Source organism: Callorhinus ursinus, unplaced genomic scaffold (genome assembly GCF_003265705.2).
Source record: "Callorhinus ursinus isolate GAN/ISIS: 27379988/994484 unplaced genomic scaffold, GSC_fseal_2.0 scaffold2, whole genome shotgun sequence".
Taxonomy (NCBI): Eukaryota; Metazoa; Chordata; class Mammalia; order Carnivora; family Otariidae; genus Callorhinus; species Callorhinus ursinus.
Window position 1 is genome coordinate 99,717,101 of NW_027397064.1, and position 18,702 is coordinate 99,735,802.

General features: G+C 44.2%; 1 protein-coding gene, 1 long non-coding RNA gene and 1 other non-coding gene across 4 annotated transcripts in view; 2 read left to right on the plus strand and 1 right to left on the minus strand.

The window, feature by feature from the left end:
- Positions 1 to 18,702, plus strand: part of CFAP221 (cilia and flagella associated protein 221) — a 92,442-nt gene that overhangs the window by 58,632 nt on the left and 15,108 nt on the right. For both annotated transcript variants that reach the window (XM_073885074.1, XM_025855131.2), the window contains 7 exons: positions 1,108 to 1,197; positions 2,147 to 2,245; positions 5,557 to 5,662; positions 8,130 to 8,263; positions 10,669 to 10,749; positions 11,327 to 11,434; positions 11,524 to 11,655. In XM_073885074.1, coding sequence (XP_073741175.1) covers positions 1,108 to 1,197; positions 2,147 to 2,245; positions 5,557 to 5,662; positions 8,130 to 8,263; positions 10,669 to 10,749; positions 11,327 to 11,434; positions 11,524 to 11,655 — 750 coding nt within the window. The remainder of the gene's footprint in view (positions 1 to 1,107; positions 1,198 to 2,146; positions 2,246 to 5,556; positions 5,663 to 8,129; positions 8,264 to 10,668; positions 10,750 to 11,326; positions 11,435 to 11,523; positions 11,656 to 18,702) is intronic.
- LOC141371212 (uncharacterized) lies at positions 4,989 to 6,334 on the minus strand. Its single transcript, XR_012375976.1, has 2 exons — positions 5,871 to 6,334; positions 4,989 to 5,120 (listed from the first exon to the last, which is right to left on the minus strand). It is a non-coding gene; the product is annotated as an uncharacterized lncRNA (long non-coding RNA).
- LOC112813234 (U6 spliceosomal RNA) lies at positions 15,623 to 15,728 on the plus strand. Its single transcript, XR_003205483.1, has one exon. It is a non-coding gene; the product is annotated as a U6 spliceosomal RNA (small nuclear RNA).

Here is an 18,702-nt window from a genome sequence, read left to right on the forward strand (position 1 = left end):
CTTCTTTAAGGTATTTTATTTTATTATTTTATTTTATTTTATTTTATTTTATTTTATTTTTATTTTATTTTATTATTTATTTTATTTGATTTTATTTTATTTTTTATTTTATTTTATTATTTTATTATTTTATTTTATTTTATTTTATTTTATTTTATTTATTTTATTTTAATTTTATTTTTTTATTATTTTTAGTGGTTTATTTTTCTGGGTCTCTCCCCACAAAATCTGTCTTTCGAGCTAAGGTCCACAGTCTCAGACTCAGCTCCCTGATAGGTGCAAATCAGAGCTAAACAGCTCACCACCTGATGACAATCATACAACCCTCTTGTTTCTCTTGTTAATGTGGTGATCCGAATAGATTGCTTCCAGTTAAGTCTTTAAAAATGATTGCGAACAGAATACCTACAAGCCAAGCTAGATTTGAAAGTAATTTAACAAGTAATAAAAACCACAGATAGGTAAAAACTAACAAGCTTTTGCAGTGGACCCAGCTCCTTTTTCCATGGAGTCAGGTGTATGCAGACACCAATCAAGCTCAGGCAGCCAGCCTTCCAGGGGAAGTGTCCCATGGCTCCTAGGGTATAGGACAGACAGCTCCAGGGCCCCGGGGAAGCAGGACGTGGGGGTGGGGAGCAGCCTGGCGGAGGACACTAACTCCAGGGAAGGGGCAGATCCCAATTCACCTGCACCATCCAGGAGAGGGGAGGAATTACGCACCTTTGTTAAACCCCATACTGGGGTAATCAGCTCCAAGGAGCTTGAAACTTTAAGTTTCTTTCTAAATGAAATCTCTGCACTCCCATGGTTACACAGTTTCTTAAAATCCTTCCTGTGAGTTTTAAATGCTTGGGAAATGATTTCCCAGAGCCACTGTCCCCTGGTGATGAAAATAAAGTTCTGGGTCTGCTCAGCTGTTACAACCCCCTATGTTTGAACAGTGAGTGTAATTATAATGGTCACTTTAACCCTCTGTCACCCGCTCCCAACCAGACCTCACGTCTGGGTGTGACTGATCCTTTGACGGGTTTCTGTCAGTTTTAAAGAGATATACAGTTGTGTGTATTTGTATTCAATTTTAATATTTTTGGTGATTAAAAAACCCAGCTAGATAGAGGAGATCCTGTTTTGGATGAGGAATTTCAGCGCATCAAGACAGAAGTCAACCAGAAACGGGTTGTTCACAATCTAGAAGAAGTAGGTAACTTTCCTTTATTTGGGAGCTAATTATCAGCAGCCCTTTATATTTTTATTTTTAAAACACTAAACAATTTTATAGAAATGCTTTTACCAAGAGATATTTACTAAGTTTTAATTTACATTTACATTTTAATTTATATTTTTGGAGTGGTTTTTTTTATTATATATTTGCAAGTGAAACATCAAAAATCATAATTAATGTTTCCCTTGAAATCAACAGCATTAAATTCTTTGGCTCCTGGAAGCCCCTCTACTTTCACCTTCCTAAGTCTCCTTTTTGGTTTCCCTTTGCTCTCCAAGCCTCCGTCTGCAGAGGGTCCTGGGCCTCTGTTCCTTGCCCCCTGCCCTTGGCGGGAGGGACACGCGACAGGAGGCCAGAAGCCAGAGTCCTGGTCCCAGCTGTCCCACAGATTTGGGACCTGGGAAGAGCCCTCTTAGCCTCTGTGCCTCAGTCTCCTCAAACACAAAATGGGGGTAGTGGCCCCCTCACCTGAGCGTCCTCTGTCACGTGATAGTGTCTAAAACCCCAATTTTTAATCGTGACAATGAGAAAATTTGAGAGAGAGTGAGAGAGAGCGCAAGAATGGGGAGAGGGGCAGAGGGAGAAGCAGACTCCCCGCCGAGCGGGGAGCCCGAAGTGGGGCTCGATCCCAGGCCCCTGGGATCATGACCTGAGTGGAAGTCAGACGCTTAACTGACTGAGCCACCCAGGCGCCCCTACGCTGTCAATTTCTTAAAGCCCAAATCTCAAACCCCACTTCTAGCCCCCAACCCAAGAAGTATTCCCTATACTGCTGTGTACTTTAAAAGTGTGGAATAAACGCTCGTTCCATGGCAGAACAAATCATCACTTGATTTAGAATCAAACTCAAGAACATTTTTATTAAATGCTCCTACCTGGAGTTAAAATTTAAATCTAAGATGTGCCTGTGTTCTGTTTTCACAGAAAATCAAGGAATTCCATCCTAATTTTGATCCACTTATTAATAATACCTGGGTCAACAGGTTCAGGGCACAAAAGCGCTTTCAACAAGCCGCACGTAAGGTAAGTCCCAGCACCAAACAGAAATTTTAATTTGTTTAGTCCTCAGCACAAGAAAATCGAAAAATGAGGGTTTTTTTTTAAACGGTTTTATTGAGATATAATTCACTTACCATAAAATTCACTATTGTAAAGTATACAGTTTGGTGGTTTTTAATGTATTTACAGAGTTCTGCAGCCATCACCGCGGTCTAACTTTAGAACATTTAAAAAAATTTTATTGTAGTTAGCACACAATGTTATAGGAGTTTCAGGTGTAAGACATAGCGATTCAACAATTAATTTTAGAACATTTTTTATCACTGCAAAGAGAAACCTGGTTCCCATTAGTGGCCTCTCTCCATACCCCAGTCCCTGGCAACCACTGATTGGCTTTCTGTCTCTGTGGATTCACCCTTTCTGGACATTTCATAAACATGGTATCATAGGGCACATGGCCTTTTGTAACTGGCTCTTTAACTCAGCTGGGTTTCGAGGTTCATCCATGTACTGTACCAGTACTTCATTTCTTTTTATGGATGGATACTATCCCATCATCCCATTGTGTAGATACGCCATATTGTATCTATTCATCAGCTGAAACATTTGTGGTGTTCTCGCTTTTCAGCCATTATGAATAATAATGTTATGAACATTCGTGTACACGTTTGTGGACATGTGTTTTCAATTCTCTTGGGTATATACCTACGAGTAGAATTGCTGGGTCCTGTGGTAACTCTAGAACAATTGGATTTTGATCAGTTACTTCTAGAGAGAACAATTGAGAATTCCTGTGGGATCTTATCTCATCCAGGCATGTGGCTTCCCCTTCAAGAAGTGTCATCTCACTGCTGTGGCTTTTTCACCCTCACGTTGGCTTTCCACCCAGCTCCTTAGAGCCTCCAATGGCTTCCTATGATCAGGATAAAAAATAAAGGGTGTCAAGGGACTCCCTGGTCTAGCGGCAGCCATACCTCTCTAGCTTAGCGCCACCCTCCCCCCACTCCCCAGCTCCATTCTCTGTGTCGTCCCAGCCCTCATCTCCCAAACACACCAACCCATTCCCTACTACAAACCTCCTCACCCTTCAACTGAGAAGACATTCCATCTCCCCTCCATCTGTGCATACTTGTCCTTTGGGCCAACGCAAGCCTGTTTTTTCTTCAAGAACTGGCCCTTATAAGCATTAGCACTGAGCCATCTCCGTGGTGCCTCTTGCATCTTATGCTGCCTGTAGGTCTCTTGTCCCAGCCACTGGAGTGTGGCCGCCTCGTGGAGGAGAGCCGTACCTCAAGCAGGGCAGAGCAGTGGCTGAGACCTGGACTCTGGAGCCAGGCTGCCTGCCCCTAATTCTTTTTTTTTTTTTTTTTTTAAATGGGCGTATGAGCAGTGGGGAGGAACAGAGGGAGAGAAAGAAGCAGACGCCCCGCTGAGCAGGGAGCCTGATTCGGGGCTTGATCCCAGGACCCCGGGATCGTGACCCGAGCCCAAGGCAGACGTTTCACCGACTGAGCCACCCAGGCAACCCTGCCCCTAATTCTTGATGCCACTTACGAGCTTTCTGATCTTGGACAAGTTATAAAACCTCTGTTAGTTTCCTCCTCCGTAAGGATCACAGTAAGACCTGTCTCGGAGTTGTTGTGAAGATTAACTGGGTGAATATGTATAAGGGACGTGAGAAGTTTATGTTACAGCTTATCCATCAAGCAGTGTTTTCAGTCTGGACTGGGGACAGTCCAGGGGGAGAGAGGCAGAACTCGCTGATCGGTGACCTGCGCACCAACCTCCAGGGCCCTGGGGGACCCTGTCCCTGCCGAGGTCTGTCTGGGTGGGCTGCTATGTGCAGAAGAGAGGTGGCCACAAGATGCTCAGTGTGGGGAAGAAAGTGGTGGAAAGAGGCAGCGTAAAGCTGTGCTCCAAGGGAGGAGGGCACAGCTGTTGACAATGGGCCAACAGCAGCGAGACTGGCCAGGCGGGCTTCCCCACAAGTGGGACCACCTGGCCTTTCTGGGCTGAGCCCTCCAGTGTGAAAAAAGCATTGTCAGCCATTATGTGCTTTGCTCTGAGCTATGGCTCAGTCTTTCCCTCACATCCCAGCAAGACTGTCAGATCAGGGTACAGATACGTCTCCAGCCTGATGGCTTCCTGTCATCTCCCCAGCTCAGCCACAGCCCCGTCACTGCCCCCCCCAACCCTGCCTGGACCAATACAACTCCCCCTGCCCTCCCTGCTTCCAGGCCCCCCATGGCAGCCAGAGTAGTATTCCCAAAGCTGGAAGGTGATGATACCCCTCCCCTGGTAAGCCCCTCCAAAGGCTTCCCATTGCAATTGGAATGAAGTGCACAACTTTTTTCATTCTGGACTTCTCTCTGTCCCTTAAACACGTCTCATCTCTTCCTGAAGCGAGATCTTCATCCCTGCTGGTTCCTCTACTCTGAATTCTCTTCCCCGGATCATTCTCTCCTCATCATTCCAGTTTTAGATCAAACCTCACCTCCCCAGTGAGGTCTTCCATCATTACCCTTGCAACAGTGGCCAGATCACCCCCTTTCCCAGCCTCCCTGCCCCTGTCATGCCCTCATGCATTTACTCTCTTTTATTTTCTTCATGATATTTATCTTGTTGATTCGTTTAAATGTTTATTGTAACCAGCCCCCAAACACACACGCACGCACACCCTCACACACATTCACGCACACACTTAGAACGTCAGTTCGGTGCCAGCAGGAACAACTCTGTTATGCCTTGAACAGAACAGGCCACAGCATTGGCACTTCATACTATTTATTTGTTAAATGAGAGTCCCTTACGGGATGGAAAGGGGTATTCATCGTGGACAAAATGGTCCTTCAGCCACAGCTTTGAGCACCGGTACCAGGCCCTTCCAGTAGCACGCACTCTGAACGCAAAGCACAGTGGCATACAGTTAACATTGCTCATAATCCACAGCTTGATTCCTACAGAACCATCCGTTTATCTGGTCCCTCCACTCTGAAAATAACACGGCGGGAGCATTACTACTCAGATACACTGAAAAGAAGCAATGTGGAACTATTCATTTTTTCCACTCTGGAAATAGAAAAACAGGGCTCATAAATTGGGCGGGACAAGGCCAGATGACAACTTGGTCTTTTTTTGTATTCAGGCAAGTCAACATGGCCGAGACCTTGAAGTCCCCGTGGCCTCCATCTAGGGCAGCTGGCCATGGTCCCTGTGCGTTCTGACTTAGAGCGGGGGCCTTAGCCCTTAGCCGTGGTTGGGGAAAGGGAATCAAGTTGAATGCCAAAATGAGCATGTACCAATGAATACTTGGAGATCATCCCTTCTAATTCCAGGTCATGGTTCATCGAAGGTTAATCAGTATGCTGACTGCTATTCATAACATGGACAAGGAGACCATAAGCAGGAAGCTGAGCCAAGGAAGACAGTCAGTAATAACAGGTAGAGCACATCTGCCAAGTGCAGCAAAGTTTCGACCCTAAGTCCTCTGAGCATGACTTTCCTGTATAAGGAGGTTAGCTGTGTAGAGGTAAAATATTTTCGTAAATCACATCCATTAGGTTTTTTGTTTGTTTGTTTGTTGTTATGGCTACTGTAACGAATCACCACAAACTTAACGGCTTTAAACAACACAAATGTGTTATCTCACATTGCTGGAGGTCAGAAGTCTAAAAACAAAGGTGTCAACAGGGCTGGCTTCTTCTGGAGGTTCCAGCGGAGAAGTCTGTTCCGGGCCTTTTCAGCTTCTAGAGGTCCCTTCCTCACATCACTCTGACCCCTGCTTGAGTTGTCATGTTGCTGCCTCTGACTTTGGCCCCCCTGCCTCGTCCTCACATGGATCCTGTGAAAACATTGAGCCCACCTGGACTACCCAGAACACTCTCCCCATCTCCAGATCCTTAACTTAATCATACTGGCAAAGTCCCCTTCTTTGATCATGGAAGGTGACAGAGTCACAGCTATCAGGGACAGAATGTGGGCATCTCTGGGGGGGCCACCATCAGGAGGCCTACCCGGAACATAAATCAGACCTCCAGGCCAGGTTTGGCTGAAATGCCTGCCCAACTGATAGTTAGCCAGCCCGGCTGACCCAGCCAAGTTGTGACAGCTGTGGAGTTTGGCCGTGGTTTGACCCCTTGTTTTGTGCCCTCGGTTCTCTCTGGTCACCAGAGAGACTAGGATGGTCAACATTCATATTTGTTGACTCACCGGCTACATCTTGTGTTGTCACAATCTAGCATTTGCACATAAAGCTTTTTTTTTTTTTTTTTTTTTTTTAAGTAGACTCCATGCCCAGCATGGAGCCCAACACAGGGCTTGAACTCACGACCCTGAGATCAAGAGTTGGCCACTCAATGGACTGAGCCACCCAGGTGCCCCGCACATAAAGCTTTTTATCTCATATGATCTTTGCTACTTAAAGGAATTCCAGTCCTCGGATGCCTGGGTTGACTGGGCTGTTGATGGCACACTCTCAGTGGCTTTTGGGCTCCCATCACCCATCTTCTCTGCCCCACGTAGACCCATGGGCAGGTCCCAATCCTTCCAAACCCTGCCTGCCCTCCCTAGCCTGAGCCCCAAGCCTGGCTCTTCATTCTTCCTCTCCTTCAAGATCTAGATGGGTGGTTTGGTTTGGTTTGGTTTGGTTTTTTAAAACATTTTATTGCATTTTAATCTTTTTTTCCCCTCTTTTTGGCCTGATCCAGTGCTGTTTATTGAGTCCATCATCAGAGGCAAGAAAAGACTTGCCATTCATCACAAAAAGGGGTGGGCTGAGCTTCCCCTTTGGTACACCCCCTGAGGAGGGTGTACAAAAGAGGTGGGCTGGGGGACAGCAGGTGCAGGGTGTGGAGTCCTGCAGAGGACAAGCAGCCTGTGCAGCCCTTCCCTGTGGACATACCCGACAGCCGCTGGGCATGGCATCCAGCAGGACCCTGTCCCTCCTCACAGATAGCACCCCCAAACTACGGCAGGGGCACAAGACCCACAAGGCCCCAAGGGAAGAAGGAGCTCTGGTGTCCCAGGCTCAGGCCCTGAGTACCTGTTCCTCGTCTTCCTCCCCTTCAAGATCCAGATGGGTATTTTGTTTTTCATAACCTTTTTTTTGCTCTTTAATTATGCTTTTTAAAAAATCCCTCCTATGTTATTCTTACGTCCGGTATTGATGTTCCTAATGAAGAAACGCTTGTTTAAAATATTGTAAAATTTATCTGTGAATTATGTATGGACCCCTGTAAAATGTCTTCATGCGCTTTTTTTTTCTTTAAATTTTTTTTTTGTTACATTAATCACCATACATTACATCATTAGTTCTTGATATAGTGTCCCATGATTCATTGTTTGCACATAACACCCAGTGCCCCACGCAGAACGTGCCCTCCTTAATACCCATCACCAGGCTAACCCATCCCCCCCCCCCCCTCCCCTCTAGAACCCTGTTTGTTTCTCAGAGTCCATCGGTTCTCATGGTTCATCCCCCCCTCCGATTTCCTCCCCTCATTCTTCCGCTCCTGCTATCTTCTTTTTTTTCTTTTTTCCTTAACATATATTGCATTATTTGTGTCAGAGGTACAGATCTGTGATTCAACAGTCTTCATGTGCTTTTTTTTTAATGTAATCTTTTTCTTTACTGACAAGGACAAAGAATATTCATTAGAGATCCTTTCATCTAATGAATTGTAGATTTTTTGGAAGTAAAAAATAAATCTTTAAAAACTGGAGAATGGGTGGGATAAAGAACACAAGAAAGCTAGGAACGGGACCGGCTGCGCGCACACACGTATATTCCTTCCAAGACGGCATGTGGCAAGTGCCCACTGACTGGTGTATGGAAATATGAAACGAAAGATGGTGGTTTCACATAAAAATACTCCAAGAACTCCCCAGAAGTGCTCTTTTGTTCCCACAGACAAGAATGCCTCCAGATTCGTCCTGGCTCAGATCCGTCAAGATGATTATTCCAGCCGGTTCTCTGTATCGCCCAAGGAAGTGCTGCCCTTCGCCTTCCCGTCCTACAGTCCTCCTCAGAGCTCCAACGAGTTGGTGGGTGATGTCAGGCTCTGGGGTGGGGACTGGGCACAATCAGATGGCTGTTAGGTGGAATCCCTGGCAAGACCTACCTCAGTCTCTGTGCTTTTGCTTCCTCCTGAGAGGCTCCCTGGACACCTGTGCCCAGGGACTTGTGATCAATGGGAAACCAGAAATCATCTACTGCCACCTGCCTGGCACCTGATTCACCTGTGCCGAGCTCCCTGGTAACCTGGGCAGGGTGCTTTCCAGCCTGGAACCCAACAAGAGCCCCTCCTGACAGCCCAGGAACAGGACCTGAGAGCAAAGGGGCAGATGGAGAATCCGAGAGGTCCTGGACTAGGGAGGCGGGCTCTGCTCAGCTGGGCCCTTCTGCTTTATGGGCAAACCGAGAGGCCAGAGAAGGGTGGCCCCAGGATCTAACACTCTAACCCATGAGACTCACAGTTCTCTCTCTCTGGCAAGAGGTATGACAGTTCATTCTCTTGCCTTCTGGGCACAATGATGTGTTAAAATAAAAATAAGGGGCACCTGGGTGGCTCAGTTGGTTAAGCGTCTGACTCTTGATTTTGGTTTGGGTTGTGATCTCAGGGTTGTGAGATCGAGCTCCATGTTGGGCTACGCGCGGGGTGTGGAGCCTGCTTAGTATTCTTCTCTCCCTCTCCCTCTGCCCTTACCCCCTCCCCCCAGCTCACACTCACACTCTCTCTCTTTCTCTATAAAAATAATAGCTAACTCTTACCATGAGTCAGGCAGTGCCTGAAGTGTTTCACTTGTATGAGTGCATTTACTCTTCGACAAATCTATGTGATAGGCTTATCATCTTATAGATGAGGAAGGAACCGAGACACAAGGTCACATGGCTGGTAATAAAAGGTTGCCTAAGCTCATGTAGTTAGCAATAAAAAGCGTGTTTAAATTGATTTTGAAAGCGCACATGCAAATTAATTTTTTAGTTTCAAAGAATAAACTTGCTGTGCACATCCTACATTATATATTACACATTGCAAGTTAATCTACTCAAGAATTGCAGGACCAACTTTAGATATTCCATGTGTTTTCTGCATTAGATCAAATGACTTAAGAGATCAGACTATGTTGTTCCTAGGGAATAATAAATCTGTGATTTTCAAGCATTGATAAACACAATTAACGGGGTGGAGGGGCACCTGGGTGGCTCAGTTGGTTAAGCGTCCTGACTCTTGGTTTTGGCTCAGGTCATGATCTCAGGGTCATGAGATTGAGCACCGCATGGGGCTTTGTGCTTATCAGGGAGTCTGCTGCTTTCCCTCTCCCTCTCCCTCTGCCACTCCGCCTCTCCCTCGCCCAGCCACCCCTTACATGCACTCTCTAAAATAAATAAATCTTTAAAAAACAGATTCTCTCCCTCGGCCCCTCCCCTCCCCCACTCACAAGCGCACTCTCTCCCCTCTCTAAATAATAATAATAATAATAATAATAGTAACTACTAATGGGTCAAAAAGGATGATAGTGATGAATAGATCACTGTGCTGTGCAGCCCATCTCATTATTTTTAAGTAGTTCCCATCTTACACATTCATTTGGTGCCTTACTTAGTTCTACAAAGACTTCTCTGCTGTTCAGGACTGATGAAAGACAGAATGCCCAGCATTCCTGTCTATAAAGAATTTTGTAACCCATTCCATAGGTAGTTTATTTCATCAATTCTTTTTGTATTTAGCAGCTTCAAAATCGGTACGTGTCATATAAGAAATGGTATATTAGTAAGGCAGCATATTAATTTAATGAGGGTGTCTTAGATTAGGCAAAATACAGTATTTATTGAGGGTCCGTAGTATGTCAGGCGCTGTTCCAGGTTCTCTGGGTGACTGAAGCAGATGGCATGTGGGAAAGTAGTGCTTTGGGGATGAGCCCCTGTGGAAGGGAAGCAGTGGGAGCTGGGGTGGACAGGGAGAAGGAGAACGGCCATCCTGGACAAAGGCCTCAGCTGGACTCCTAAGGAGCCCCGAAGCTGGGATAGGGTGAGAGGACCCGGCATTTCTACCTTTGTTTCAACTGTGGGTGGAGGCAGGCTGCCCTAGGAGGGGCACATGACCTGGAGTGAGGCAGCTCCCTTCAGCCAAGGCAGCTCCTGAAGAGGGCTGACCCCTGAGAGTCGTTTCTGTCAACAGGACTCCTCGAGCGAGGTAAGGAGACTGAATCCTTTCAGCCCACAGGGGATGCTGGGTGGCACATGGCAGCACCCACAACTGTAGAAAATAAAAAAGGATCCCATACACTACGAGACAAGGAGGAGAGGTTGGCCAGTGGCCTCCATGCCCCACACGTCGGGTAGAACTGAAGTCACAGGAAGGTTACGGAATGTGTGACAGCAGAAGCACAGCGACTTTTGCTCAGCATTGATCATGTGTCTCTGTTTTTGAATTTCCACATTTTAGGCTCCTGATGGCCTTGGACTGGTTCCAATTAAACCTTCAGAAACTCAAATCAAGCAGAGTTTTTCCTTCTTCAGTCTGCAGGTCAGACCCGTCATACGGTATTCATTAATGGGTTTCTCATGAAGTGAACAAAATATTCTGGGACTTGAATTGTACCATTTTATTAATTTTGTTCTGTTGAACATTAGACACCATAGCATACTGTGTATATTTTTCTGCTGTTATTTTATGGTACGTGCGAGGTATAACATCTGTAGTTTCTGGAGACCAGGATCTTTACTCTGTGGATATATGATATATTATGCTTACACAAAGCTACCTGAACTACATAGATTAGAAGCTTTAAGAAAAAACACAAGATGAAGTAAGCAAAAGTTAGTTGGCCTTCCTGGACGTATATAGCCACTCCTGGTTTTGAAAATATAAATATTTCAAATCCACAAACCAGTGTTCAGTGTATTTCTACAGGTAGGCCCTGTGGTAGAGGACAGTAATTGCAAATGCCCAACATGTGTACAGGGACCCAGAGCTGGGACCCGGAGCAGGGCTGGGACTTTCACCATCAAGCAACTCAAAAGTACGGTTTTTGAGAATTAGATCCCATTAATTGGTGACGGCTGTTTAAGAACATTCAATCGGTTGTCTTCTTTGACCTCAGGTTCCTCAACTGTACAAAATTAAAGGGTATCAGCCATTCTGTGTCCAGAAGTCGTCAACAAGCTACAAACCTCAAAAGCTTGCTCGAGCTCTGAAGCAAGGGGCTGAGGTAGCACATCCCCACCTTTAAGAATTGCTGTCGCGTTTCCCCTCTTTTTCCTGGCATCAAGGCCAACGCACCTCTTGGTCCCTTCATAGGATGAAGCCACCGTCATAACTCTGCCCAAGCAGGACGCCACACCTCAGCTCCCTGGCAAGACCTCAGTCTTGGGCATGAAACCACCTGAGGCCTTAGCTGTTTCTCCAAATTATGACCCGCTTTATATTTTTGTAAGTGACAACTGGCAGAAGTCTCATGTTCTATGTGCCTCTATTTCAAGCCTTATTTTATGAAAAAACAGAAGCATTAGTTAGGAATATTTTTCCGTCTTTGGAGTTACAAGCGTTAAATGGTATCTCACCTCTGAAGTTGCTTACCAGCATTTATCATTTGAAGAATATCAGTGCTTCTGTCTTTTTGACAATTCCGGCATTTATTTATGTTTATGACAATAGCTTTATGGTCCTTTCTAATTTCATATAATTATATATATGATATATATGTGTGTGTCTGTGTATATATACATACATATATATGTGTGTGTATATATATCTGAAGCTATCTGAACTACAGATATTCAAAACTTTAATGTATATTAATTTAATTATAGTTTTATATAATATATAATATTTTATATTCATGTTTATATAATATATAATAATTACATTAATTTTTATTTGTGTGGAGAGAGAGAGAATGTGTTAAAAAAAGAAGAAAAAAAACCAAAAAGAAAATACAACAGAGAGAGAAAGTAAAGCAGCACAAACCTCATCAGTCAGAGCTTTAATGATTCCTTATTCCATCCTTGGGCAGCGCATCCCTTCCATACTTATACCTCTGCCTCCCAGATTTCTCTGTTCCACTTTGTTCCTGTAGCCACACTTAATTAATTTCCCTGAAGCACATCCTAACCATGCCACTGTCCAGCTCCACATTCTTCACTGACTCCCCATTTTCTTCCAAATTAAGTCCAAGCGTATGTGAGGCCAACAACATAACTGCCCCCCTTCTCTGCACCCCTGCATAAGTCTCTGCCAAACTTTGTGCACTTTCCTCCTTCCCCAGGCCTTCACTTATGCCAATCTGCCCTCATGGGGTCCCCACTCCTACCCTTATATTTTCTGCTACCCAAGTCCTAGATGAATGAAACCCAGACAGGACATCTGATGAGGTTCTATGTAACAGTGGGATCGTCCGTGAAATGCCACAGTAGTTGCCCAAGTTATGGTTGACGTTTTTAAAGATGGACACACACATACACACAATTAAGAAGAACCTTAGATACTAGTTGAGAAAGGCTCCTTTTGAGAATCTCTGAATGAGAATCGGTATCTCTAACATGAGCAGAGATGCTGATAGTCTCCCTCAAGGTCTCTCGGCCAGTCAGTGGGAGAGCTACGAGCTAGAGCCATGACAGAGAGCTGCCTGTTGCCTGGTTGTGTGCCTCAGGGACTCTTCATCTGAATTGTGCTGCTTTCCTACTGAGATCTTTGATGTTTGCTTTTGCCGTTATGGGGCGTTTTCTCAGAATTCTCCTTGGCTGAGAGGAGTGGTCCTTGGAGAGACTCAGAATCTTGGAGCTGGGATAACCTCACAGGATGTTTAATTCAGTGCTCTTGAAACTTCATTTAGTGCCAGAGCCCTCCAATCAGCTGAAACTTGACATAAAAAGTCAATATGTAAAATACCTAGAGTCTTACTTAACTTGCTGGGATGGCAGTGGGTAGGGAGCTCTCCTGAGGAGGGTGTCCCTGCAAAACTGTGGGGTCCCCCACAGCAAGGTTTGAAAAACACTCTTCAATCTCTTAACCCCCCAGATTCACCATTACCATCCCTTCCCCATTCTAAAAGTGAAGAAACTGGTCTAGAGGAATTATAGGAATTTTCCAGAGTCACACTCATACTTCCTTGGAAAATATCAGTAGTTACTTATTAATTCATTAATTCCACAAACACTTAGAGCATGCCTTAGGTTAGGAACCTAAGGTTGGGGGCAGTTCATCAAGGGACACAACAATTCCAAATATTTATCCACCTAATAGTTTCAAAATACATGAAACAAAAACTAATTGAACTGCAAAGGAAAAAAAAATAGGCAAATCCACAATAATGGTGATTTCAACACCTCCCTCTCAATAATTGATAGAACAAATAAATAGAAAATCAGTAAGGATATAAAAGATTTAAGTACCATTATCAATCAACTTGACCTAATTGTCATTGCTAGAACACTCTATCAGAAACAACAGAATGAAGATTCTCTTTAAGTATATACAGGTTTGTCAAGATAGGCCATATTTGGGGCCATAAAACAAGGCTCAATAAAATTGAAAATATTCAGATCATACGAAGTATTTTTTCTGACTTTGAAGAAGTTTAATCAGAAATGAATAGCATAAAGATATCTAGAAAATCCCCCCCCAAAAATTGGAAGCTGAATTAAATACTTTAAAACAGCCTATAGTCCAAGGAAGAAATCAAAAGAGAAATTGGAAAGTATTTTTAACTTAATGAAAATGAAAGCACAAAAAATTTTGTGGGAAATTTATGATGCTATACACCTACAGTAGAAAGTAAGGGTGGGACTTAGTGTCCTCAGCTACCCCTTTGAACTCAAAAAAGAAGAGCAGATAAATCCAAACTAAGCAGAGAAGAGAAATAATAAAGATTAGATTGAAAACCAATAAAATAAAAAAAAGATGGGGCGCCTGGGTGGCTCAGTCATTAAGCGTCTGCCTTCGGCTCGGGTCCTGGTCCCAGGGTCCTGGGATCGAGCCCCACATCGGTCTCCCTGCTCTGCGGGGAAGCCTGCTTCTCCTTCTCCTACTCCCCCTGCTTGTGTTCCCTCTCTCGCTGTGTCTCTCTCTGTCAAATAAATAAATAAAGTCTTTAAAAAAATAAATTAATTAAATAAAATAAAAACAATAGAGAAAAACTGTTTTTTTGAGAAACAACAATAAAATGGATAAACCTGCTCTAACTGATTGGGGGGGAAGGTAAAAGACATGAATTACCAATATCAGTATTGACAGAGGTACCATTACTACAGATTCTACAGATATCAAAAAGATAATAAGTGGGCACCTGGGTGGCTCAGTCAGTTAAGCGTCTGCCTTCAGCTCAGGTCATGAGCCCATAGTCCTGGGATTGAGCTCCCCGTCAGGCTCCCTGCTCAGCAGGGAGTCTGCTTCTCCCTCTCCCTCTGCTGCTTCCCCTGGCTCATGCTCTCTCTCTCTCTCTCTCCCTTAAATAAATAAATGAATTTTTAAAAAAAGATAATAAGTTAATATGAAAAACTTTATGCCAGTAAGTTCAACAAGTTAAATGGACAAATTCCTTAACAGGCACAAACTTATAAATCTTATTCAAGAAGAGATAGATAACTCCACTAGCTCCATATCTATTTAAAAAATTGAATTTGTGGTTAAAAAACTTCCCACAAAGAAAACTCCAGCTGCAGATGCCTTCACTGTGGAATTCTGTAATTCCTTTAAGGAAGAAATAATACCAAACCCACAAAAACTCTTCCAGAAGATGGAAGAGATTACTTCCCAACTCATTCTAGAAGTCAATGTTACTCTGATGCCAAAGCCAGACAGAGACATTACAGGAAAAGAAAAGGATAGACCAGTATCCTTCATGATTTATGAACATAGAGATAGGTAGATAGATAGATAGATAGATAGATAGATAGATAGATAGATAGATAGATAGATAGAAAGATAGATGGATGGATAGATATTAACAAATTTTATTCATCATACAAAAATAATGTATCATGAGCAAATAGGAACCTATGCCAGGAATTAGTTTAACATTCAAAATTCAGTGTACTTTACCACATTAACAGACTTAAAAGAAAAACCATATGATCATCTCAATAGGTGCAGAGAAGTAATCTGTCATTCCTGATAAATGCTCTCAGCAATTGAGATACAGAAGGGAAATTTCTCGACCTGATAAAAAGCATCTATAAAAAACCTGGAGGATGCCTGGATGGCTCAGTTGGTTAAGCGACTGCCTTCGGCTCAGGTCATGATCCTGGAGTCCCGGGATCGAGTCCCACATCGGGCTCCCTGCTCAGCAGGGAGTCTGCTTCTCCCTCTGACCCTCTTCCCTCTTGTGCTCTCTATCTCTCATTCTCGCTCTCTCAAATAAATAAATAAAATCTTAAAAAAAACAAACAAACCTGGAGCTGTGCTCACTTCAGCAGCACATATACTAAAAGTGGAATGATACAGAGATGATTGCGTGCATCCTGCACAAGGATGACACACAAATTTGTGAACCATTCCATATTTCATTTTTTTTAAAGATTTTATTTATTTATTTGCCAGACAGATAGAAAAAAGAGAGAGGGAGAGGGTATGTGCGTGCACAAGCAGGGGGAGGGGCAAAGGGAGAAGCAGGCTCCCTGCTGAGCAGGGAACCTGATGCAGGACTCAATCATGACCTGAGCCGAAGGCAGCTGTTTAACTGACTGAGGCACCCAGGCATCCCGCATTCCATATTTTTAGTTCACAATAAATGTATTTAACACCAAACAAGCAAAGAAACCTGGAACTAACATCATACTGAATGGTAATCGACTGAATGCTTTCCCCCTAAAATCAGTAATAAAGCAAGGATGTCTGCCTTTACTAATTCTTTTAAGATTGTAATTATAGACAGTGTAACAAGGCCAAAAAAAAAAAGAAAGAAAGAAAGAAAGTCATCCAGATTTGAAAGGAAGAAACAAAACTATCTTTATTCACAAAACTATTGTCTATATAGAAAAGGAGGAATTTGGAAACCCTAAGAAAAGAAAAGAACAAGAAAAAAGGAAAGAAATACATGTCACAACTGGTAAAGCATTATAGCGAAGTCTTGGAATGATATTCGTGCATTCAGCCTGGAGGAGGCAAGGAAAAGTGCTCTGGGAGAGAAATATAGAGGGAAGGGTAGACTCCACACACTAACAGTGCAGTTGAGAGGATGGAAATATTCAAGGATTTTTTTTTTTAACATTGTGAAATATAACTTATTGAAGACAATATAAATCCTTGACACATTCAAGGATTTTATAAATGTCCATCATCCAAGCAAAAAAAGAAAGGCCATTATAAACTCTTGGGGAAGGGGAATCAACTAAATCAACTAAAAATTGATACTAACTACACCAAACTAAAATTTGATGTGATTTTTAAGAGTTAATCGCAGGGGGGCCTGGGTGGCTCCGTTGGTCAAGTGTCCAACTCTTGATTTTGGCTTAGGTCATGATCTCAGGGTTGTGAGATCGAGCCCCACACTGAGCTCCATGCTGGGCATGGAGCCTGCCTAAGATACTCTCTCTCCCTCTCCCTCTGCCCCACTGCCCCTCTAAACAAACAAACAAACAAACAAAAAAGAGTTAATGGCAAATAAAAGAAAAAATAGAATCCATTTAGCCTTACTACCACAACTCTTCTCTATCAGTGACCCGATATTGAACCTTTACAAAAAACTAATCTGAGCCTCTACTTGGCCTGACAAAGACATATATTTACACAGTTAAGACAAAATGAAAGCTCTTTACTAGTTTCCAACTTTCAAAGACAACTTATGAACAAAGCATGAGGTCTTGGTTGTGGTTCCAGAATGCAAATGTTAACGATCTCCATAACATAAAAGCAAAACTGTGGAAGAGAAGAGGAAAGGTACAAGAAAGCCTAGGAATGGTCATGTTTTCATTTCACAGGAGTGGGGAGTTGAAATACACACCTAAAGATGGTGAAATAAGAAATAGGGGCAGTAGTGCATCATTTCAAGTCACAAAGATAACTCACGGCAGAACTAAAAATAACAATGTGATTTTCAAAATTGGAAGGAGGAAGTTTGGAAGGAGCATTTGTGTACATGAGCAAAATCCTTATCTTGCATAGGAATGAGTCAATGGATACTGTCTGTCTGAGGTTGGTAATAGAGAAATGGAAGAATAAGCATAATGTTTAGAGTAGTGACCATCAGAGACACAAAACTCAGAAATAATGGAAAGAAACAGCCTCTGGGATATGGGCCTGGGGATAGGAAGTGTCCTCAGGAGCCCCATTGCTTTTCATCACATCCTTCCAGCCTGAGTGAGTCGCTACCACATGCATGCATTAGTTTGAGGAAAATGAAAATCATTATGGAATGACCACTCAGACCACGTACTCTGGTAGCCATGGCCTCCCAGGGGAATCTGAAGTATGGCGACTACTAACGACAGTGACATTGACATTTCCAAAAATAGTTCATTCAGCACACTTGACCCAAGGCAGATCGAGAGAGTTGGCCACACAGCAACTTCACACACCCTCAGTATAGGGGATACTCCTGAAGGCCACACAGCTAACTTCCCCTCCCCGGTGTTGTGCATCTTGTCCCCATCACCACCAGACTAGGGTGCAGCCAGCCCCTCCCTCATCACACCGTCTCCTAGTCTCAGGGAGACTCAGCCCAGCTGGAGTCTAGGTCACTCCCCCCCCAATCCGTCCGGAGTCCCTTCCCAGGCGCATTCCTGATTGGCCTTTCATCACTTGGCGGGCTGGGGGACTCCTGGTAGTGGGAGTCAACAGTTATCAGATTGTTACACTCCAGTCACTCCCCTTACCCAGGAAGTGGAGTTGTGTTCCTTTTTCCCTTCTTCAGTCCTGCTGGTCTCCCCCACTTCCTGGCTGGGCGTGGCCAAAATTCTCCTTGCTCTCCTGCTAGGCATCTCTGTGGTGTAATTATGCAGAGGACCTGGTCCCCCCAGGGAGGATGGGAGTGCTCACTCTGTCTTCTGTCCTTGGGTTCTCCTTCCATAATACACCGGAAAGGAAATGTCCCCTACGTCCCCCGCCACCTCTTTGCTTGCCCTCCTTCCTCCTCACCCACCTTCCTGTATATTCTCAGACCTCCCTTGCTTTGTCCCCCTAGGGCCCCCACCTTTCACCTGGTTCCCTTCCCCCCCTCCAGCCCCCACCTGGGCAAGGGGTCTTCCCTTGAGCTCCAGGGGGTAGAATGCAATGTTTACATTCTCTTCTGTCTCTGTCCCCACCCCCACGCAGTGCTTTGAGGAACCCGAAAAGAATCTGCTGCTGTCAAACATACATATGTGGATGTGTACCCTAACTCTTCCTCCAACTGCAAGTGCTCCCTGAGGGCTTTGCTTGTTTCTCCATTGCTGTGGGCGATGCAAACTTGGTCAGTGGGCATCCTCCTCTCCCTGCCCCCTGCCTTCCTTTGTATCCTCAAGTCCAGGCAAGGGCCCCCTCCCCATCCTCCTCCCTGGCTCT